Here is a 24191-nt window from a genome sequence, read left to right as displayed (position 1 = left end):
TCCTTTTCGACGTCGCTTGCTGACTAACTACACCAAGTCACCTTCGTTGAAGAGGGGAGGTTCTGTGGCGTCCGTAGTCACAATTTCTCGCTGTTTCTCTCGCAAGAGGGTATGTGCTTGCACGAGTCTGTCATGTATGATTTTTACATACTCATGTGTACTGGTAAATGAATCCACCAATCTTCCATAGTGTAATTGATCGGGGAGGCGTAGCTCTTGCCCAAGCATTAGGAAATTCGGAGTTTTCCTGGTGGCTGAGTGGGGCAGCCCTCGAAACGTACGCATGAGCTGTGGTAACAAGAGGTCTCAATCTTCTTGCGCTCGGCCGAGCAGCAATGCTCGTAATGAGTCCCCTAGCACCCGGTTGTTCCTCTCGACAACTCCATTTCCTTCAGGGTGGCAGGGGGTTGTCCTCGTTTTGTCTACCCCCCAGAGCCCGCACAGTTCCTGAAACAGGGTAGACTCGAATTGAGCTCCCTGATCTGTGTGTATTATTTCTGGCAACCCGAAATAACAAAACACACGCTCATCTAATGTATGGACGACTGTGGGGGCGGTAGCATCGGGAATGGCGAGGGCGTCTGACCATCGGGTGAAGTGGTCCGTCAACACCAAGGCCCAGCTATTTCCTCGCGCTGTCTGTGGAAGGGGGCCCACCAGGTCTGCTGCCAGGGCCTCCCAGCATACAACCGTTGGCGGTTACCAGAGTGTCGAGAGGCGCCGGGTTTAGCTCGCTGGCAGATTTCGCAGGACAATACAGCCCGCCTTACATTGCCGGCCATTCCCGGCCAATACCAGTCTATCTGCACCCTCTTCAAGGTTCGTTCCACTCCACTGTGGGCTTGTTCATGTGTCCTCCATAAAATCTCTTGGCGTAGGCTCTGGGGGCACACAATTACAACCTTCTCCCGTCCATTCTGTACTAGGTGGAGAGTCAGGACCCCAGACTCGTCGATCTGTAGCTGGTGGTACATTTGAGCAAGTCTACGTAGCTCGGGGCTCCCCAGGCGTACCACCGTTTCCTCGACTTTTTGTCGTTCTCTTATAGCTTGATAGATCTGTCCCAGATCGGTTCCAGACCTCTGCTGGAGAGCCCGGATCTCGTCCAGGGGTGTCTGGATGGTGGCCAGAGATGACTGCTCCACAGGCAGGGGTCCCGCGTCCTCCGTGCTTAGTGATGGCCACACTATATTTTGGCCATCCTCCACGGGAAGACCAAGCTCCATTTCGGCCCGAGGACCGTCGGGTCCAGTCCTTGCCCTAGAGGGTGGGAGAAGATTCTCCGACACTCGAGGGACCTCTTCACCGCATGGCGGCTGTACTGAGACCTGGCCGGCTGGTGTAGGGTTTTGGAGACCGGGTCCTGATGGGTGACTGCTGTGACTTAGTTGGGGCCAATCATCCTCATTTAATTCAAGGGGTCCGGACGTAGGGGGAGTAGTGCGAACCTCGTCGGGAGTCCCTGTACCTCGTGGCAGCCGTACTGAAAGGGCTCCGTGGGCAGCCATAGGACTCCATGGCCTTGGTTCCCATCCACTCTTGTCAGACAACTGTAGGCCCGGCTCCTCTCTCCCTATAGCAGGCAATCTTGAGGGTGAGGTTGGGGTGACTGGCTGAGGAAGATTCAGCGAGTCGTAGACCTCAGACCTTGTGGGCCCACCATCGCGCTTTTCTATTGTGGCACACTGGCGACAGTCTGTGCGTTGCTGCCGGCTTAGTCCATCCGCATTGCCATGTCGAGCCCCCTTCCGATGGATAATCTTGTACTTGTACTCTGCCAGGCCCTCTAACCACCGGGCTATCTGGCAGGACGGTTCCTTGCGCCGGTGCAACCATACCAGGGAGGCATGGTCCGTGCAGATCGTAAACTCCCTTCCATACAAATAAGGCCGGAAGTGTTTCACCGCAAGGACCACTGCTAAGAGCTCTTTCCTGGTCACACAATAATTCCGCTCAGCTGGGGAGAGTGTCTTGCTTTGATAGGCGATGGGTCGCTCCTTTCCCTGTTGGATCTGTGATAGTACCGCCCCTGTTCCCACGTTACTCGCATCCGTGTTGAGTATGTACGGCAGGGTAGGGTCTGGGTATGCCAACACGGGAGCGTGAGTCAGTGCCCACTTCAACTTCTCAAAGGCTTCTCGTTCCACGTTTCCCCAGCTCCAGTTGGTCTCTTCTCCGGTCAACAGGGTCAAGGGTTTAGCAATAGATGCGTAGTCGGAGACATACCGATGGTAGTACCCGGTAGTCCCGAGGTATGCCCTCAACTGGGTGACATCTCGTGGCTCTGCCCACTCGCCAATGGCCTTAATTTTCTCCGGATCCGTGGCAACCCCTGCCTCAGTGACTATGTGTCCAAAATATTTGACTTGGGTTTGTAGCAGGCTGCACTTAGAGGGCTTTAGCTTAAGTCAAGCCTCTCGGAGCCTCTCCAAAACTTCGCCGAGTCGTGAAAGATGACTAGGGAGGTCAGCAGACAACAATAATGTCATCCAAGTACAGGAGTAGGGTCTTCCAATGAAGTCCTTGGAGCACCCGCTCCATCAGGCGTTGGAAGGTGGCTGGGGCGGAGGTCAGCCCAAAGGGTAGTACTTTCCACCGCCACAGCCCGCTACGAGTGGCAAAGGCGGATTTTTCTTGTGCCCCGGCTGACAGTGGTACTTGCCAATAGCCACTCATCATATCGAGAGTGCTGAAGAATTTGCTGCCTGACAAGGCATCTAGGCTGTCGTTGATCCGGGGTAAGGGGTAGGCATCCTGCCTAGTGATTGCATTCAATTTCCGGTAGTCGACGCACAACCGCCAGGCTCCATCCTTCTTTCTCACTAGCACTACTGGCGAACTCCAAGCCCCATGGGCAGGCTCAATCATCCCTTGCTTGGCTAAGGCTGCTACTTGGCGTTCTATTTCGGCCTCTTTTTCAGGGCCCACTCTGTATGGTGGCTGGCGAATAGGCTGGGCATCCGTGGAGACTGGAATCTCATGTCACACTAGGGTGGTGCGTCCCATGTCCGCAAACCGACAGAGGAGTTCTTCCACTTTCTGACGTTCCATCTGGCCTGAACAGTGCGTCACAGCCTGTTGGTGCAAGTCATGTAAGTGGGTAGGTACCCGGAGGCCGTCTGTGGCTTTTGGTGGATGGGGACTCCCTACGGGGTCAGTGTCCGTCCAGGGAGTCCCGATATCATCCTGCTTTACCCCGGTGTAATGGCCTAGGATAGATCCAGCTGTCATGTCCACAGGGTGATCCGTGGGGTTCATACAGCGTACTGCCACCCTTCCCCGCTCATCCGGCTGGAGCAGGCTGGCCGCTATCATGTATTTCTGGTTGGCACCTTCTATGAGTCCTACGGGTTAGTAGGATGTGGTGGTCAACCGTCCTCCCACCAATATCTCCGATTGCGGGGGAAGTGTTGTAGTTCTTAGTATCTGCACTTGGCTCACTAAGGGTCGACCTTCTCGGTCAGTGCATACTAGGCGTATGCCATTCACCACCAGGGTTGGCTGCTGAAAGTCCATCTCACAGTGATGGTCTACAAGGAAGGGCATGCCCAAAATAGCATCCTCTTTCAGTGCACATACCACCAAGGATGTGGTGACCTGTACCCTCCGGACTCGCAGGGGGATGGTGATTAATCCATGGAAGCGGAGTCTTGTGCCATCGGCCATCCGTCCATAGTCTTCCCTTGTTTCTAGCCTTGCTCTGACTTCTTTGGGGAGGCGGTCAAATACATGACGGCCCAAGAGGTTTGATGTGCACCCGGTGTCTATTAAGAACTGGACTGGCTGTCCGCTTATACGGCCCGGCAGAAAATAACTGCTGTTATGTGGTTTCCAGAGGTTGTCTACCTCGGTCTCATCCGGCACTTTTGGCTTGGCTGGCGTTCTCCTGTTGCGCCTTCGCCTTTTTGGCCAGGTATACAACTTCCCATTTTTCTCTGGTTCTGGGACTGTCATTGGGTCAGTTAATGTCTCGAAGGCATTCTGCAAGGGGACTGGGGTCGACCAGGGGGGCCTGGGTCGACCGGTCCGTCGTGGCTGTCGCCAAACGTTTTGCTTGAACGCTTGTGATCCACAGTCAGTACCTTCCCCTACTGCTGTGGATGATGGCCGTTTCCCGGCATCTGAGGATTGGCCCGTCTCGAAGGAAGAGGCTGGGTGCATTGGCGGCGAGTATGTCCACTTTGTCCGCACCCCCAGCAACTAAGTTCCCTCGCTAGAGGTGTGTGGTTGGCTCGTCTGCCTTCTGTCTTAGAGGTGCCTTGCAGTCCTTCTGCCAGCCCTTTTATGGCGGCTAGGACATCGCTTAATGTGACGGATGGAGTTTCAGGAGTCACTGGAGCGGCTGTGTGATCGAGTTTTGGTTCCTCCTCCAGAGTCATGATCAGAGGTCGAGGGGTAGACCGTTGGGGAGTAGGCTGAATTTGAAGGAATTCATTTCCCGCCTGGACAGCCTCTTCTAACGTCTGTGCCTTCACGGCTAATAGATGCCTATGCAAATAGGTGTTTCCCAAGGTCATAGAAAATGCATCCATAGCCATGGTAGCCTGGTAATTCTCTGGTAGTTCTCCGTAGGCGATTTTCACCAACCGCTGGATTTCGGTGGCATGGTCTTGTAAACTGACCTTGCCATCACGCTTAGTGTTGAGTCGAGCCTTCGCCTCCCTAGGGGACAGCCCATATTTGGTCCTTAGTGACAAGAATATGGCTTCGGGGGAGTCTCCTTGGCTACATGTTTTCGCTCCATCCTTCAGTACTTCACGGAGGTGTAAGAGTGTAGCCTTTTGATTCCATTCGTTAGCCTCAGCAACCTCTTGGAATTGGGTAATGAAAAGTTCGACATCTTCTCCTCCGTCGAACTTTGGGGGTTTAAAATTCCCTTCTTGACGAGGTATTCGTAGTGCCTGTGTAATGGCCTCAGTCAGTCGACTCATTTGGTCAACTTGCTGCAGTTCAGCTCCTGCCAGCTCTCTTGTAGCTGATCGCCGACTGCCAGGCATGGTCGCGTAATTGTCCGAGTGGCGTCCCTTTTTCGGCAGATCCCCCTGCTGCCACCAATGTGTTGGTTCCTGTGACCAACACGTAGAGGCGACTAGGTCGGCTTACTCTACCGGTCAACATTCACCCTTCACAGGAGGTTGTGTGCTGGTTCCCCGTGACCAACACGTAGAGGCGACTAGGTCGGCTTACTCTACCGGTCAACATTAACCACTTCACACAAGGGATTGCACAAAAGGGGTTTTATACTAGGTCGACAGAGGTCGACAGTGTTTTTATGAGTCTGTTCCAACAGCACAGTCCATAGACCAAGTCTTTGGAGATAGCTATATGCCGTGGTGATCCTTGTATTGCTTAAGGTAGCAGGAGTGTGATTCAATTGCAATGAATGTATTGAATGAATAAAAAGGGCCGAGACCCTATCTTATGTACATGAAGTTATGCAAATTAGGTATAATTAAGCCAGCTTCCCTTAGGGGCGTGGCTAACAATGATAAAAGAAAGAGGACATAACCCTTGTTAGAAAATATCTTAACTGTACAAGAGAAGGTGGAAGTTTGTTTTCCACCACAATACTAAAGAAACATGCTCGCTAGATCGTGTCCCATGCGCATGTCTCCACAGGTCAAGGTTAGCAGCACTTAGTTAGCATGACAGCCTTACGTAAAGTTACATGTATAAAACAACACTTCACCACATTCCCCCTTGATCTCAAGATCACTTAACAATATCAAAAAAGATGATAATCTGCCAGGTTTGGGGGAGGCCTTCTATCCCGAACTGGTCTCATGTGATTGTCATTATCAATATCATCTACATCTGCTACTGGATTGTCAACATGGAACTCCATCTCAATGCCTCCAGCACCACACCACGTCTGCACCACATCATTTTCGGAGCTACATCTCTCACCATCAGCGCATCTTACATCAGCGACATGTCGATTCACACCATCCACTTCCAGAGTATGTTCACCGACAATATTTGTGACATGTCCAATCTTCCATGGGGAGTCACATCTAGCATTTCTAGGTTTGTCAAAAACCAGTCTCCCACTTTGAAAGGGTTATATTTTGCGCTCCTTGACCCCACATCCGTCTTGCTCGCACCTGGTAGCTTGGTCTCATACTGAAACAGGGCTTGCATCGGTACCGTGTCGTCTGAATTAGGAGAGACATTGTACCAATATACCATGGTTTCTACCGATCCTCCAGTGCGCGCAACCATCCGTTTGATTGTTCGATGATTTCTCTCTACAATACCGTTCCCTGAGTGCCTGTATGCACAGCAATACACTGGCTTGACTCCCGACCTCTGTAGAAACTCTTTAGTCCGAGTGCTTGAGAAACATGGCCCGTTATCCATCAATAACTTTTCCGGCGCTCCTCTCTCATGAAACACTCTCATTAGCTGCTTTGTCACTGCATCTGCTGTCTCATTCTGCAGTGGCATCCATATGGCATATCGACTGGGACCGCAATCAACAAGTGTTAAATATGATCTTCCTGCCACAAAGGCAACATCTACTGCCAGCCGAAACCATACTGTGCTCACAGACAGCTGCCCGTGTTCCCAGCGCACTGGGTGTGGATCAATACTTCTACATTTCTGACATGCGTTAACCACTTGTTCTACTACATCACGCGTGATCGCAACTCCTGTCATTTTCTGTACCAAGTACAGAGTTCGGTCAATCCCGAGGTGATGTCGTTCATGATTTTTAATCACCATTGATTTCATATCTTTTCCCTCACTGTCATCAGACAACACACTCAGACACACCTTTGACTCTTTCAGCCACTTCTGTGGCACCCGTGTTAGTTTGTCTGCTAAGTTCCTCTCCGAGGGCACCAGAGTTACATGAACATCCAGCTGATAATCAGCAATGATCTGTGCTATGGTCTCGAGCCTTTTCTTAATAACCATTTCACTTAATCCACTAACCTTCGAACGCTTGGTGCCTTCTAGTATTGACTTCACCCACGCATGCACACTAGCAGAGTCAGTAACTACTTCGGCTCTCCTCAGCCCCCAGTGCAGCATCAAATTTATACCTTTAATCACAGCTTCTAATTCTGCAATGTTAATGTGGGACACATCATCATCCTTCCGTAGCCATGATGCATCTTCAACTATATCCTTATCTATCTGCAGTGCACACTCTATAGCTATGCTACTGGCATCACACCATATCACAGCTTCTTTGTCACACATCACACTCCATGTTCCCTTCACAGGATCATGATTGTCAAGTCTCTGAGACAAGTCTTCAACTAGTGATGTAACGTAAGAGGGCAATACATCATTCCACTGAATTGCATTCGTCTGGCGTTTTATGTAACTGCAGGCCACTCGTAACCAGCCTGCTACAGGATAATGGCGGGTTAGCTTGCCACAAACAGAGAACAAGTCTCTCTTGGTAGATGCTTTCTTCGGATCAGGTAACAGCCCGTCTCGCTTCCATTCTAACTTTGCTGTAAGCCCAGATACAACACGAAGACCGAGCACTTGAGTGTTTGCGAGATTCTCTGGATTTTTGGTCACCAGTCCATAACTGAGCAGGTGTTTCTGCACCCTCTCTGGTGATACCACTTCCTCGTTAACCCATATATCATCAATGTAATGATCTGTCCTCTCCTTCACTTCTTTGTCCAAAGCAAGGACTGCACTCACTATTTTCGACATGATCTTGGGGGCAACATTCAGTCCAAAACCCATCCTAGTCATCACATATAACCTCCCCTTGTACTTCACAGCTTGAAACCTTCTTAGCTTATCTGCGATGTGAACCTGGAGATAGGCTTTTTCAGATCTAGAATAGAAGCCTTGCCGTTTCCCTTTCTCCAAGCTCTCAGCTTTTCCTGGCACACAGCAGTGTCTTGACCTGGAAAACTCCTAACATGCTGGTTAAGTTCTCGATAGTCCATCACTGGTCGCACTTTTTTTTGTTTATTAGGCTGTTTCGCCACCATCAGAGGTATTATGCCACTAATATTTCCATGCACACTACTATCATACGCCTGCAACCAACCATCTACTATCCATCGCTCTACCTCATTACAGAACTCCTCTCGCTGTTCTTTGGAAACGGAATATTCTGGACACGTATGTCTCAACTCTGGTTCTCCATCCTTCCATTTTCACTCTGCGACCCACTTTCCACCATCAAATACAGCTGTAAAATCATTGTCTTCAACTCTCAGAGCTCCGTCTCTACCTGAGGTCACCATTCCATCTTCACAACATTGATAGCCCCAGGTCACGCTGCTGTCTTTACCAATCAACACGCCTCCCATCTTAGTGATAATATCCATTCCCAAGATAACATGAGCGCTACACACCAGCGCTGGTGCTACCAGGCACCTATTTGTTACCTTATTCAGGTCAGGTGCTAGCCTGCTACTGGTAACCATGTAACCCAGTACTACCTGTGCCATGGGTCGGGTCGCCGGCGACTAAACCGGCAACCCCTCCCTTTCTTTGAAAGGAGGGTTTGGAGGGAACCAAAAACAACATCCGCCCAACATTCGGGCATGTACTATCCCGACAGCAAAAACACCAGTTGGAAAGGGCGAAAGAATCTCTTGCAGATCAACGGCCGCGTACTGCAACTTGTCATACTCCCAATTGTCTAGGTCTTCTTGCCATTGGATCAGAGTATGACTAGCCAAGTTAGTGGATCTCTGCAGTGCATCAGAAGAACCACTTAAATCCACGCACAGCTTTCTGCTTGTACCAAACCAACCAACCAAGCCCTGCGGCGATTGGAAGGTGGCAACGGGGACAGGGTAGTGAAACCTGGGAGTCCTCAGCTCCCAACCAGCATGCAGGCGGTGGAAGTTTATCAGTCGCTCGTCTCCTGAATGGAACAGGAGAGATGTTCGGTAGTTGCTTTCACGACTGAGCAGCCCTTTTTAGGGACTGCCCTGCTCACCTCAATCTGAGGAAGGGACTAGAAAAGGTGTCCTATACATGGTCTGTTCCATTCTCACCTAGCTGGATTACTGCGTCCAGATGGTTCACCTTATTTGCGGTAGAAAACTTATAAAAAAAAAAACTTATTTGTTACCTCCAGTCTATCAACAAATAGGTCTACATCTGCCTCACCAATGCACAGTGTCTTCTCGCCATTTAGCATTGTCACAATTCGTGGTGGTCCTAATGCAACAATGTCATTATCTGCACACATCTTTTTAGTAACCACCGATTTCTGACACCCCGAATCAACTAAAGCTTTTAGTGGCCTTTGATTTTTTGATATGATAGTGATAAATGGTAACACCTCGTCAGCTATTGTTGACTGGGGAAGCATCCGGTGCTGATGCTCCCCCTTCCATGTTTTCCGTCTGACTCTGTTTTGGCACAAGTTTCTGGGGGCAACTTCTCACTATGTGGGACTGATCACCACAGATATAGCATGCTCGGAATTTTCGGGGATTAGCACCACTATTCGGTTTCACCCCCCTTTTTTGTGAACAGTCTCAGGCGAGATGAAAACCTCCGCATATATAACAACTTAATTTTGGTTTGTGTCCATATTGGCTGTAGCCCACAGCACAGGCTTGACTACCTGATCTACTGGACAACATCAGTCTGGCGCGTGCGACCAAATCAGTCAACTCCAGGGTTTCTACCGAAGCCATCGATTTCAGTTGAACAGATATGTCCAATGGAAGGCCAGTCATAAATGCACATTTCAGCAAGGGGTCAGCGTCATTCTGTCCAATTAGATTAACCAGCTTTCTTAAATCAGATAGATATACATCTACCGTCTCCCCTTCTTGTAGGACGCGTCTCTGAAGCTGGTCGTAAGCAGCATAGCAGTTGACACCAAACGCCTGGAGCATCGCAGGCTTCAACTTCGCGTAATCATTTTTAGTTTCATCTCCCAGCTGCTTATAAACAGCAAATGCTGGCCCATTCAGAAACAAAGGCAAGAATGCTGTCAAAATGTCGATTTTCTGTATCTTTGCTACCAGTTCAACTTTCTCTAGCCAGTCAGCAAAATCTCCACTCGTTTGTGAATCCTCATATCTTGAAATTACATCCGATAACTTCAGTGTCGCCATTTTTATTGCCGAAATAGCTTGTGGTTAAACTGTTGGCACTTTAATATACATAAGCAATCAGCTAACTCGTCGTTATTATTTTATTGCACTCTCAATAATCCAATTAGTTCACAGCCAAAACGTGTATAATACTAAAGAAACATGCTCGCTAGATCATGTCCCATGTGCATGTCTCCACAGGTCAAGGTTAGCAGCACTTAGTTAGCATGACAGCCTTACGTAAAGTTACATGTATAAAACAACACTTCACCACATAATTAAATAACATTGCAAGTATTTTAAAGATTAGGCTGTGCTCACGTTTGCAGGTTTTTAAAAAGATGATAATCTTTTCTTTTATTCAATATACAATATTCAAACATGTTTCTTAGAAAAAAAGAATGAGTCAGTTATAGGCTTTGTGAATGCAGCAATAGTGATATAACCTGGATGGTAACAACTGGGGCAGGCACAGTAATTTGAAATTTTTTTAGCAAACTGCTACTAAAGAAATTTAAATTGAAGATGGATACCCAATTTTTACTGGTATTAATTTTTTTTTTCAACTCATCTAGTGCTTTGTAATGACGAACAAATTTTTTTGAAAGCATGAGATAAAAAACAATGGTTAGTGGAGCCTCCACTAACCATTGCTTTTTATCTCATGCTTTCAAAAAAAATTTGTCTGTCATTACAAAGCACTAGTTAAGCCGGTACCGCTAATACCGCCAGTCTGCAAGCCAGGGGAGGTAGGAGGGGGCAGGGTGTGGAGGGGCAGGGGGTGGCAATTTTACCAGGGGCAGTTGAACCGCCTCGCGGTATTTTAAACATGGTTGCATTTTTAATATGTATGATAAACTGCCACAGCAGTTGGATTTTCACATCTGAGTTACCAATGAGCTTTAGAGGTGTTTTACAAGTTTTTTTCTTGAATTTTCGGTTTTTTGGCACCATCTCTCCGATATAAGTGTTAGGTTATTTGTTTGTTGTTGATATACCTGGATGATTGCAGATAAACTATTTACTTTAGATACAAGAATACTCTTGATTTTAGCTTAGACCAGAACCACTTATTTTTGTAGTTGGACTCGTCATTAATATCATAGTCATCAAAATAGTGGACTCGTTATTAAAAAGGTAGGGTGGCTGGTAGTACTTGTGGCCAACGAGTTTATCGGGTATCGGGTTTGTTGATACGGGTTTCATGTCAAGAATTTCCAAACATCAGACATGCTTAAAATTTACAATGCAATAATAGTTCTATTAAATTTATTTATAAATTTTTGCTTTTCCCTATCGACCGGTATTCGTGCTCGCAGTGTTAACAGGAGGGTTGTTAAACAATGCTCATCGCGCAGGGCGCAATAGGCATTTTTGTTCACTCTACTCGACGGATTCATGTACCAAAACCTGAACTGGCCAGTCAAAACCTGAACCCGCAAAATCGAAATACTCAAAACTTCTATTACCCGAGACTTATGAGAAGATAAACTCGTGAGTTCAACCAGCTTTATTACCTGTGCCCAGCACTACTCTCTAGCGACTTTTCCTAGACCTTGAAACAGTGGTTTGCTCACGGTCATCGACTCAACTTCGCACTTTTCCTTATCAGCTGAAGATTCTCCTCGGGCATTTCTACACAAGAGTGGGCTACAGTGCGCCCTCGGGTTACGATGTCCCTTTTATACGATTTTTTCGCTTTATGAAGTGGAACACGATGGTTTTTATCCTCACCATACGAATCCTATTTCGCCATACGAATTTAACAAAAGATTTTGCTCGAAATTCAAATTTGGCAGTTGGTGTGCTTATTGCGTCGAAATGACAAAGTTTCTGATGTGCCGTTCGCCGAAAACCTTCTCACAAAGCCTGAAAGAGATACGATGGCCAATTTCTCTCAGTTTAGCATTCCTCGTGTGAAAAACGGTAATATTTTTGCCTTAAAACCAGTAGCAAATTTGGACTTGCAATCTCTTCAAACAGAGGGTTGGGGATCAGACAACTTCCTTTAGTCTTCTAACAGAAATCCACGTCATTACGTATTAAACAGAACATTTTCAAGAACAGCATTGTTCGGGCTTTCTTGTCAAGTTAGGTTGACAAAGGTTTTAATGAAGTCAGCTATAGGTTTTAGTAAAAACAAAGCTGGAAACCGATAGGTGATAAAACTTTAGCGATGAAAAAGTGTAAGTTCAGTAAAATAATTAATAATACATACTAAAACTTAGCTTTACATGTGTGTTTAGTCAGTCAAATTCATTTAAGTTAAATTCAACGTTTATGTTATACGTCTGCCTTGAAAGAAAGAAATCCTTACTGTACGTACTGGTCGTATTACATTGTAACATTACATCTTATTGCTGATCATAACTACTAAATACACTAAAGTTATGGTAAGTAACTATAGTTACTAAGATTAACATACTATTTTGATACTAATTTTTAATATGTACAGTACCTATATAAAAATTGATGATTTTTACCAGGAGATGTTTGCATTATATAATTACTATGGGTTTCTATACGACATTTTGGCTATATGCTGCCAACCCTAGAACGGAGTAAAATTGTATGGTGTGGGCTAGTGCTGGGCACGGGTAATAAAACTCATTCAACTCGCGGATTTATCTTCTCTTGAGTCTCAGGTAATAGAAGTTTTGAGCATTTCGATCTTACGGGTTCGAGTTTTGACTTGCGAGTTCGGGTTCTGACTTGCGAGTTCGGGTTTTAGTACGCCGATCCGTCGGGTAGAGTGGACACAAACTCGGTCTATTGAGCTTTGCGCTCTAACACTGTTTAATAACCCGCCTGTTAACCCTTTGAACCCTGACCATTTTTATCAATGCGCGTCAGTAACCCTGGGCAATCTGTCCAATGATCCGAAGTTTCCAAACTCTTATTATATATATCTGAAATGCTCATAATACAATGATATTTGGTGAAACACTAGTAAAAAAGTCAGGCAACCCACAGCAAATGTCATCAAAAAGAAAACAACAGTACTTTACCATTATTCGGGCTGAAACTATAAAAGTTTGTATTGTTTTAAAAAAACTCGTAAAAATATTTACAATAGCATCATATCCATTGAGCACATTTCCATCATTATTTTATGACTCAACATATACTGGCAAATTATAAATAGTACTATAAAATTCTTTATTTGTATCACAATCATTATAATCTACCAACAAACGAGTCGTATCGATTTTTTTCACAACATCATTCAAAGAAAGTTTGTTACTAAAACGAAGAAAATAGGTAAAAATATTTGAAAACTGTTACAAATGGAAGTGAAATTTCTGGTCTAATATCTTGTGCAAAAATTTATTTCATTGGCTTACGCTGCTAGTTAGAAACGGCTTTTGTAAACAAAGCCATGTGAATGCCGGAATTCTGGCCAATAGAGATTCTGATACACCCTACGCAATGCTGGAAAACCGACAGTTTTGGTTCTAACTTCAAAGGGTTAAGGCTGCGAGCATGAATACTGGTCGATAGAAAATAGTAAAAGACAATAAATAATTTGGATAGAATTATACTTGCATTGTAAACTTCAAAATATGTCTGTTTGGAAATTTTAGACATAAAACCTGTATTAACAACCTGATACCCGAAAAACCCGTTGGCCAAGACGTACTTGCACCAAGCATTACCAGCTACCCGATACTCGAAAAACTTGAACGGAAGGAGTCTAAACTCGTTGGCCAAAAAGTACTTGTGCCCAGAACCAGTGTGTGCGCACTGTACTCTGATTATCGAACCACATAGATGTCTTCCAAAAAACATGTCTACCTATGCCAACACAAAAACCGATAACTCTCAGACACTTCAGCGGTGTTCGCCTTGGTCCAAATAATCTTTTATCAGTCGATTTCATCTGACCAATCATGTGTTTAGGTCCGCACGCACTCCGGGCCGCACCAGTGTCAAGTTTAAACTTAATAGACCTCTTATACCTTTCTTGTCCAACGTTGAAAATGGAATACCGTGAACCCGTGTCAATAATATCTATCTACCCTTTTTTTTTAAATAAACTTCTTTTGTACTGTTATTTTCATTCTTAGAGAACTCATATACAGCTGGATCATCTCTACAAACACCAGCTGAATGGTTTTACCATTGCATTTGTAGCACTTAAAACCAAATGCAGGGTATCTGTTTGGGAAATGCTCTTTCCTTTGCTTTCCGCACAGTACATTGGCCTATATTGGCCTATTCGATGGGCAACTTGTGTTTAGTCTACTTTAGACCAATCACGTTCACCCCAGCGGACAGTTTTTCACTTGACTTCACTACTTTAGCTGCCTCAGCTACTCGAATAGCCTTGATAACAAAATCTAATGAAAGCTTCTCATCAGTCTCTCATCAATTTATCGTCATCTAATTAAAAAATTGGTTTGTTTCTCACAAGAGAATTGCGTTGATTACCGAAGTCGCAATGCTCTGCCAACTTATCTCAGCCTCATGAGATAAACATACACACGGTCTCACCATTCTGGGAACTGTTATGGAATTCATAGCTGGAGACTACGTTACCAGATCTCGAATTACAGTAATCGCGGAATCTCTTCAGGAGATCGACTAATTTCCAGTTTTCTGTACCCTCTGCAATATATGTATTCACACTATATTCTACCTTGGTGAATTCAATTTGACTGTACACTTTACGTACATCTTTCCCTTCGACGCGGCGAAATAGAGCTAACTTTCTTTTTTTTCAGCAGCTAGAGTAGTTGCAGTCACATCAATAGTGAGAAGATTATTCTCTAAAGCCCCGGATCATTTTTTCCATTCACCAGCAATGTCTTTAGATTCTAAATCTAGCCGTCCAGGTGGTAAAATACCATACGTAATTAACGAGCGGGTAATGATTTACACTGCCACCATGTTAGATTATTTGTTTATTGTGACTAATCTGGATGATTGCAGACAAACTATTCACTTTAGATAAAACAAAAACCTTTGTGATTGTAGTTTAAACCTAAACTATTTATTTTGGAACTAATGAAATTGGTGGACTCACCACTAACACAACAATAAGTTTGTTGCCCCCTTTATGCGTGAATAAAAACTTAGTTTATTTTTAGACTCCTCGTCTCAAATGTGGAGGATGGTTTGTTTTCTATTCACACTGGTCCTGTTCTCAAGCCTTCCATTAACACAAGGAGATGTTGCCTCACCGTACAGATTGCCTACAAGATGTGAAGGTAATAGAAGGAAGAGTATCTTGGTGAAAACTACTGACTTATTATACTCATGCTAATAGTTGAGATCACTCAGTTTCTATGTTCTCATCAATTGCTCTACATGTATTTATAGTTTGCAAGATTTTTGTACAAGAACTTACTGATCGGTTAGCTGCATTGGATAGAAACAAAGAAGTTTTAAGGCTGGGTCAAGGTCTTGATGATTCCCAAAAAAAGGTTGTTAGTTATCAAAAATCGTAAGTAAATGATCTATCCATGATTAACTCGGATAACAAACTGTTTCAGCATGGTGGCATGTTCATCTGCTTCATTGTTTCTCATTTTGTATGAAAATTACCCTAACAGAGAAAACAAAATAATATTAATTTTATGCCATGCAACTATTGTTGGTAATGTAGTTACTTAGCATTCTAGCATCAGTTCACGTGGTCCAAAGAATTATTTTGAGTATTCGCTGTTATAAATACTCAGGGATAAATTGGTTAAGGGTTCTTTCGCAATGCAATGATTTAGTTACTACAATTGGTTATACAATAGTTATACAATTTAGTTTGTAGACTGACAATTATGTAAAAAACTAATTGAAATCCGGCGTTGCACGAGCAATAAAGTTTTTGCACAGAAAATTTATTTTTAATCAACATTTACCATTCTAACCAAAATGAAGGTGTTTGTTCATTTCTGTGTGTAGCATAAGTTTAATTAGGTTTATGCTATACAGCCAAACATGGATAACTCGAACTTCACGGGACCGAGCGAAAGTGTTCGAATTATCAGAGCGTTCAAGTTATCAGAGCACTGTCACAAGTCCATGTATTTACTTATTTATTAGTAGATACATGTACATATACAAACTATAATATAAATCAAAAGCACAAATGGCTTGTTTCAAATTAAATGCTTCTAATGTAAAGTTTAAAACGTTTTTATCAAAAAGTATAGAGATTTTTCTATCACTTGAGATTGGTTTGTTGTTTGAGGTGATGTTATTGCCAGGACGTTTTTTAGATTGACATTGGCAAAACTTGATCGTTGTTAAAATGCTCAAAAGAAAAGACATCTTTTTCTTTTGAGAGTTTTACCCACGATCAATTTTGCCGATTTTTCTTGAAGTTTATTCAAAGATTACCTCACTTTACCTTGCTTCCGAAGGGCGATCGCTAAGCGGATGTTTGGTATAAATCAAATTTCACCAAACCTTTAGAAAAGTCGTTGACAAAAATATTTTGCCGATAGTGGTGGTAATAACGACGCTTATGAATTACGAAAAGTTGAGGTTTACCTCTATGGCTTGGAATAAAGTGATTGTCTAAAGCGATAACAACCGTTTCGGTAGCCGTTGGGCAACAAACAGTTCGAGTTAACAGTGTTGAGTTCGAGTTATCTATAGCAATTTATCATTACGTGGGAACGGAAGAAACCGTTCGAGTTAACCATGTGTTCAAGCTATCCGTGGGCGAGTTATCCATGTTTGACTGTATGTACGTACATCCATTTATAGCGTTTTGGGGAAGTCTAAACACATATTTTCTTCTAGTACACTGGCAATCCTATTCGCCATTGAAAATTGGCAGATGTAATAAGTATGTCTACAAATAGTCTATAGTATGGCAAGGTGCTCAAGTTGCACATTGGTTAACACGCCTGTTTGCAAAACTGGTGTTTCCGAGTTCAATTCCAGCAGCGTGAAATGGTTTTTTCATTTCTGAGTTATAGCGTATTTTAAACGCTATAACTGGACATATGACAAACAAACACTTTGATTCAGATTTATATATATATATATATATATATATAAATGATGATGATTATTGCATGGCAATATGAAACTATTAGTAATAAAGTTGTTTTAAACTTAACTTTAACTTTCATTTTTACCCAATTTTATATATATATATATATAGATATGTGAAGTGGTTTTACCAGAGATTCTGTCATCATTTTAATATCATGCGACTGAATGTTAAAATGACAGTTACTTCAAGATTGCCATTCATTTATACAAAAAACAATGCAAAGGTTGAACAACAGTCTGTTTTTCATTCTGTCGAAATCTTTTTTATTGTTAATGCCGTACAATACCACCAAAACCTTTATGAACAAGTTACAAAGCTGAACTAGTTTTAGTTGTCTCGTTTATGAGTTCAAACTGATCAGTATGTCAAGTGACCACCCTTCAATATGTACCACATTGATGAGTTTATCTCCTCATCGCTTATACCTTAAGGCGAACTAATTCTTCAAGGATTTTTGTGTATGCAAGTTTGTTTGATCTAACGTGAGTGTGATTATATGAAGTTATTATTAGAGCTTCATAATTTCTAAAAATCACCAAATGATTCGATCCTGCAAATAGACGATTCGCGATATATTGCTATATTATTATGTAAAAAGACTGTAAATCTTTGTTAATATTTTAACTTTAAAAAAAACTGTTTTGTGTTTGTGATAATTAAAAACATTTACCGGTATTTCATGAATGCCTGTGTGCGTGGAAGGCCACGGAATGAACTTATTATAAGACTAGAAGGCCCATACATTTTAGCTCTAGTACTGCTTACTCTGAAAATCATCAGGTGTGAGATAAAATCACTATTACTGTGTAGATATAATCCTGTAACAGGATTATATCGTTTATACAATTGGCATATCTCTTTAAATGGTAGCGATTTTCAAATCGATTACTTTAAAAATCACCACCGAATAAATTGCCTTATCGTGAAGCTCTAGTTGTCAAATAGGTTTCTTGACTTCTTGTAGAGACTCAGTGCCGATGTGATGATTTTAATGTTCATGGACTAATTTAATGTATTTGAGTTTCTCTGAAATGGATAAATTGAGTGAGAATTGTTGAATTGAAATTTTTATTGTCCACGCTAATGTAGATTCATAAGTGCATTCCAGGTTTTCTAGTAGTTTATTAGCTGACTAAACTGTGCAACCATTTACCATGGTTCTCTGTTAGTATGCGTTAATTGTCCGCATTGCAGGGAGCTCAAGCTAATAGAGGCCATACATGAGCCCCATATATGTGACGAGGTGAAGAAGTACAATGTACATGCAGAACGTGCCGGTTCACTGCGCTATGCCAAGGGCATGTCTGAGACCATGTCCACACTCCACGGTCTTAAGTAAGTCAGCATAATATTGGGGCTTGACTAGGATCGTGTTACTGTTATGTACTGTCAAGGCTTGAGATTTAGTGATGTGGTGACATACAAGTACATCCACAAACCCTGTACACTCGGCGACTCTGTACAATCAGAGACTCTGTAGATTAGGAGACTGTACATTCGGAGACTCTATACACTCAAAAACTTTGTACACTCGAAGACTCTGTACGCTCAAAAACTCTGAATACTTGGAGACTCTGTACATTCGGACACTGTACACTTGAAGACTCTGTACACTCGTGGATTATGTACAATTGGAGACCCGGTACACTCAAAGACACTTGACGACTCTGAGACTATATCTACAATCGAAGACTTTGCACACTCGAAGGCTGCGTACAATCAGAGTTTGTATACTGTCTCAAGTTTTCATATACTGTAAATTCCTGTGTATATGTCGAAAATTTGACACCAAATCTCAAACTTAAAAATCTATCCTCGACTTATACAGTGGTAACGTTTTTCATGACTTGAATTCTAGCAAGATTAAAATTCACAAAACTATCGCAGATCACAATTACATGATATGAGTCATAAGATGTATAGGGATTTATTTATAAAATAGTAAAATACTAGTAATCTTACTCAACATGAGATTAATCTAACACAAAATCCCATTCTTCACCATTGATATTGTTATCGCTAGGATTCTCTTCTGAAATAACGTGTTTTTATCGAATTTAATGCTTTTCTGTAGTATCTGCCTACAAGCCCACACTTCGCTATTTCATTTGACACATCCGCTATCATCTATCCATCCTTTTTCTTATACATGAATCACGACTTATGACAGAACTGTCTTGTGGTATTATTTTTCTGTTAAATATCCATTTTCAGAGATGGCAGTTTCGTTCTATTGGTGAGACGGGCCAATGCGATGGTTAAGTATTGTTTTTCGTGCCTTGTGGTCTTCACTAGAATGGTATTCCCTCTTCTCGTTATTTTGTTAATCATGTATTGTATTGCCGACGACACCAAAAACAAAGGCATCTTTGCTGATGGTGTTTTTTAAATACCATTTCCTTAGCTACGCATCACATTCTAATCAAACGATTTGAGCCAGAGAAGGGGATTGACTTATATGGCAAGTAAATGTCAAAAATCAGGATTTTTAAGCCAAAATTTAAAACCCCTACTTCTATGCCAAGTCGATTTATACACCAGAATTTATGGTAATCATTTGCGAAGAGAATCAATACAATTGATTAGTCATACCCTTTTATAGTACCACTGTTAGATGAAGCTAGATTTATGCTATTGGTTGATTATTTGTGGTAAGGTAATGATGTTTACACTCATGCATAACATAGCTTACGTCAACACAGCCTGAGCCAGTAAGTCGAACAAAATGGCCAGAGAGATTTCGGCAATATGCGACACCTAGCCGAAATTATTGTTTCCTTTCGTCTTAGGTTGTGCTAAAAATTCATTGTCGTGTGAACTAAGCATAGGTTTTGACTCGGTGCGTAATGGTAGTCAATTAATGTAAATTTTACTATTGTTAATAATAGTATTGGAGTTATGCTCTCGTTTATCACAATGTAATGTGATGAATGACGAGAGCATAACTCTGGTACCTGACAGACATGCACGCGCAGGTCTGTTATTGGGTGCAGAAAGGTGTGGCAGCTTTTATTCAGTTCCCCATTTCATGTGGGCTGTAAACCTTGGTCGACTTTAATTCCTGTGACAAGATCTCTCAGCTAGAGGGTAATGAATGTGAGGTGAACTCTAATTGAGGACCAGAATTATTTCCTATTATTTTATCCACAGGTTTATTTGTTCAACTAATTTGTCGATCATTGTATTGACAGGCTTAGTAGAAGTGACAACTAGTCTACCAAGTGGCAGGACTTTTCTTTGTTAATCTTCAAGGTGTATTTAATAAAAATATGTATTAAAAGTTGAAACCAGTCGTAGCAGACAGTTAGTTGAGCAATTATCTTAAATACCTATGTTACTCTACTAGAAACAAGGGTGTGAAGGTTGACCTTGGGATACCAGAGGAGTTATGGGATGCCCCTAATGCCGAGGTTGGACAGATGACAAGGGAGTGCTATACAATGGTTGAGTTACACGAGGAGGACATTGAGGACTGGTATTGGAGTGACCAATCCGCACCGTTACTAGACTCTCTCTGCAGAATTTCTGTTCTGAAGGGAAAAGATCTCGGTATGCGTATGGCTTGACCTTTATAACAAGGTCACTAATGATGGATTTTTTGCCATCATTTAGCACAGATATCAGGGTACCGCACTTCTTGCTAATTTGAAGTAATCCTACATACCCACAGCTAAATCTGCATGCCTCAACATAGGGTAAAAGCTAGGAATAGGCTAGTACGCGGGTAGAAAGTCTGAGAGAGGCAATCACTCACCTGGTTTTTAATGTGTATATAATTAGTATAAACTCACTCATACGTTTGTTTTAGAGTGTTTAGATGAGAAATGGACAGGTGTGGAACGGCTAGACAATAGTCCACCTGATGACACTGATGAAAAGGGAGATACCTCTAAAATTGGCCAATCAACAAGAGCCAAAGGTGAATTGTGAAACTCACATATTTGCCAACTCAGACCTGTTTTGTTTATATTTTTCCTTTCTGTAATAATCGTTGAAATAAATTCTTTTCGTTTGTGTTGAGATTTATTTTATGGCTATGCAGTGAAGCGCAGAGAATGATTACATTCAAAGGCCTCTATGCTACTAAAATATCAAATAACAAAAACAGGATTGAGCGAAAGATATATAAGTGTGCAAAACAGTTGCTGAGTGTTCGTCTACTTGGCGCTGTCAGGAGAGCTGCTGACACTTCTGTAGTCTTCATCTGTGCTAGTCTTTGGACTGCCAGGTTCACCGGCACCTTTGGTCTCATTCTGGCATTCCTTGCAATTAGGGGGACACGTCCTACACATGTCACCATCCGATATAAATGACCACAGAAAAGAATATCTCAATAAATTTATGAATGTCCATACAGACAGATGCAGTTTGGAATGAAGGTATTCACAATGCAGTACAGATACAAAGCAATTTTAAATACTAACTACAGTGAGTGCCCTAGATCCTAACTATAGAGAAAATAAGCAAAAGATCTATAAGAAACTCATAGTAGCAAACTTTTGACAAACACAACGAATATCTGAATGTGATATGCACGACACAAAAACAGATATAGAGCATACCATTACCTAGCAAGCAAAAGATCGGTTATATAGCAACAACAGACAGCTTGTTAACCGGAAAAAAATATTTTTAAAATCATACAGGCAAATCACTGTGCAGATAGATCAGCCCTCTTCCAATAAAATTGATGTACTGTTAACACACTTTCGGCTTGATGTGGAACTAACTGCTAATCAATTTGTGATCTAGTTCAGCCACGGCCGTTTCTATGAGACGAATTTGAGAGGAACGAGTAGTTTACTGCCAGTATGAGATTATCAATTGGAAAGAGTCAAGTTTTTCAAAAATGTCATAGCAAAGTACCGCATAATAATCTAAAATCGAAATAAGATGACAAGAGGTATATTTTAGGTTTGTGCCATAAAAGGTGACTAGACAACCAGTAGGAGACTGGTTTGGAACTGATCAGTGATTTGGCTGTCAATGGCTATAAGAACAACGTGAGATGAAGACTTACACCACTTCCTCAATGTTGAGAGATTCGCTGCAATGTTTTACAATATTTGCCATTACACAACACCCTTGACAGCTGATAAAGACTTGGACTTCAGCTAGATACGCGAGCCGCTCTCACGAGATAAAATGGAATAGCACTAGGAGTTGGCATTGCATAATCCTAGCGTCCATTGGGCATTGGCTCACACACTTATCTTCAAGTGTTTCTGAAGCCATCAACTCATATCCAGGGTCGCAGTCACAACATAATCGCCCAATTTACTCAAACAACACGGAATGGGCATAAAAAGGATGGAAAATGACATCAGCAATAATGACTGCAGACAAAACTAAAAAAAAAAGAGACTTGGAAAGAATAAGATAAACACTCTGGTTTAACTACCTTCGCTGTTTGGCAGGCGGCGCTTCGTCGTCGCTCCATACGCTGTCGCTGTCACTATCCAGTGAGCTGTCGCTAGAACTTGAGCTTGAACTGCTGCTCGAACTAGCGTAACCATTCTCCTCATTCAAGTCAACGGATTCTGCAATATGGCTGAGGTCAGATCTCCGTAACTAAAAAAATTTTAGTAAGAGATGAGCTAGAATGATTACGAAGGCAGGACTAATGTTATTGTTAGATGTTAGATTGTTCATCAGGAATGCTAGGTTGAAAAAACATACAGGTGTTGAGTCAGTAATGGTGGGTTGACAAAAATATACAGGTGTTGAGTCAGAGAGGGTGAGTTGGCTAGGATATAAATAAACGAATGCTTGAGCTGTTTAAAGAAAGGTTAATGTTGTTACTCATCAAGAAATGTTCCGAAAACGATGCTTGTCCAGTAATGCATTTCAAATAGAAAAACCAGTGAAAGAACATTGAAACGTTATATGAAGGAATAATCTGTTTGCGTAAGGCAGGGCAGCCATTTCCAATTTGATCTTCATCTTAATTCATCTATTAATCAGTTTCCTAGGCACAGGCGGATGTTCGACTTTGGACATATCGAAACAGTGACACATTGCGTTACCCAACAAATGTTGGCTAAGGATGACAAGGATAAATTAAAATATAAAACTGCAGCTATTTACTAATTTGGGAAATGGAAAAACCCTGACTGTTAGCCTATGTTTACAGTTTTGTGTAAACTGATGTACTCTAGAGGTCATTTTTCTTCACTCTGCTAACAAAAATGTAAAACTCCAGCCAAATATTTTGTGAGCTATTTTAAATTTGTGAGAGTGGCAATTTCAGATACCCTTACAGCAACTGTGACACTTGCAAGGTCTATCCATTTAAAAACCAATTACGGAGCTATGCTATAATCCGGAGTGGTGAACTCATGGCATAAACTTTCCACTAGTTGGTATACAGTAAAAATTGGCAGTTGTGCCAGAGCATTATTTTCTGTATCAGATGACTTCATACAAGCTTGCCTATCCTTACTAGATAATTACACTTTCTTAACACCTATCAATCCGCGACTGCACTCCTATTGAGACAGATTTCTGTTAGATATTGCTATTTACTGTAAATCCTCTATTTGAACGCCACCTTTATTTGAACGACACCTCTAATAGACCGCGACTATAGAAGGTTTGAGAAATAAAACCTCACCCTTTAATAGAAATAACACCTCTATTTGCCTGCCACTTTGACATTCTTAGATCTTTTCGAACACATAATAGCGAGTACTAATAGTAATAATGGTAGATAGTAGAAAAGTGTTCACAAAATGGTACTAATAATGACTCGGTTACATCAGTGACAATTGATTCTTTCGTTGTTGCTGAGTGATTGCCATGGTTTTAATGACGTGTACCTTAGAAGATCGATCGTCACAATCATCAGCACTACACTCTGATTTAAAGTCACTAAGGTCTAAATTATATCTATTATTCTCAGATTCGTCCATAATGTGAATTACAATCTTACATGAAAACTTCAAAGTGTTTTGTTGAACGATGAGAATACTCTTCTGAAACACCATACAACGTAATAGTAGCCATTACTATGGCATATTCTATCTTTAATCAAAGAAGTTCCTTGTTCAACTCGGTCTGATACTCGACGTATATGAAAAATCGTTTAGCAAAAATACTAAGGCCAATGACAGTAATGTGTCTGCCTGAAGGAGAGTGTAAAA

The 24191-nt window shown here is 42.3% G+C and overlaps 3 protein-coding genes across 4 annotated transcripts in view; 1 reads left to right on the top strand and 2 right to left on the bottom strand.

The window, feature by feature from the left end:
- Positions 1-5725: 5725 nt before the first annotated feature.
- On the bottom strand, positions 5726-8309 carry LOC137388196 (uncharacterized). Its single transcript, XM_068074703.1, has 3 exons — positions 8152-8309; positions 6088-7879; positions 5726-5995 (listed from the first exon to the last, which is right to left on the bottom strand). The coding sequence occupies exons 1-3, from the start codon at positions 8307-8309 to the stop codon at positions 5726-5728; spliced, it is 2220 nt and encodes a 739-aa protein (XP_067930804.1).
- Positions 8310-15137: 6828 nt separating this feature from the next.
- LOC137386115 (protein canopy 4-like) lies at positions 15138-21069 on the top strand. Its single transcript, XM_068072816.1, has 5 exons — positions 15138-15253; positions 15366-15489; positions 18244-18384; positions 20396-20598; positions 20858-21069. The coding sequence occupies exons 1-5, from the start codon at positions 15148-15150 to the stop codon at positions 20977-20979; spliced, it is 696 nt and encodes a 231-aa protein (XP_067928917.1). The 5' UTR covers positions 15138-15147; the 3' UTR covers positions 20980-21069.
- LOC137386114 (bifunctional arginine demethylase and lysyl-hydroxylase JMJD6-like) overlaps positions 21051-24191 on the bottom strand; it is a 27990-nt gene continuing 24849 nt past the window's right edge. The window contains exons 9-10 of one of the 2 annotated variants that reach the window (XM_068072814.1): positions 22451-22620; positions 21051-21333 (exon numbers count right to left, since the gene is read on the bottom strand). In XM_068072814.1, the coding sequence (XP_067928915.1) occupies positions 21207-21333; positions 22451-22620 (297 nt within the window). In that variant the 3' untranslated portion in view covers positions 21051-21206. The remainder of the gene's footprint in view (positions 21334-22450; positions 22621-24191) is intronic. The other variant, XM_068072815.1, reaches the window with a different exon arrangement.

This window comes from Watersipora subatra, chromosome 1, assembly GCF_963576615.1.
Source record: "Watersipora subatra chromosome 1, tzWatSuba1.1, whole genome shotgun sequence".
Classification (NCBI taxonomy): domain Eukaryota; kingdom Metazoa; phylum Bryozoa; class Gymnolaemata; order Cheilostomatida; family Watersiporidae; genus Watersipora; species Watersipora subatra.
Note: the sequence above shows the minus strand (reverse complement) of the source record. Positions and strands in the feature narration are given on the sequence as shown.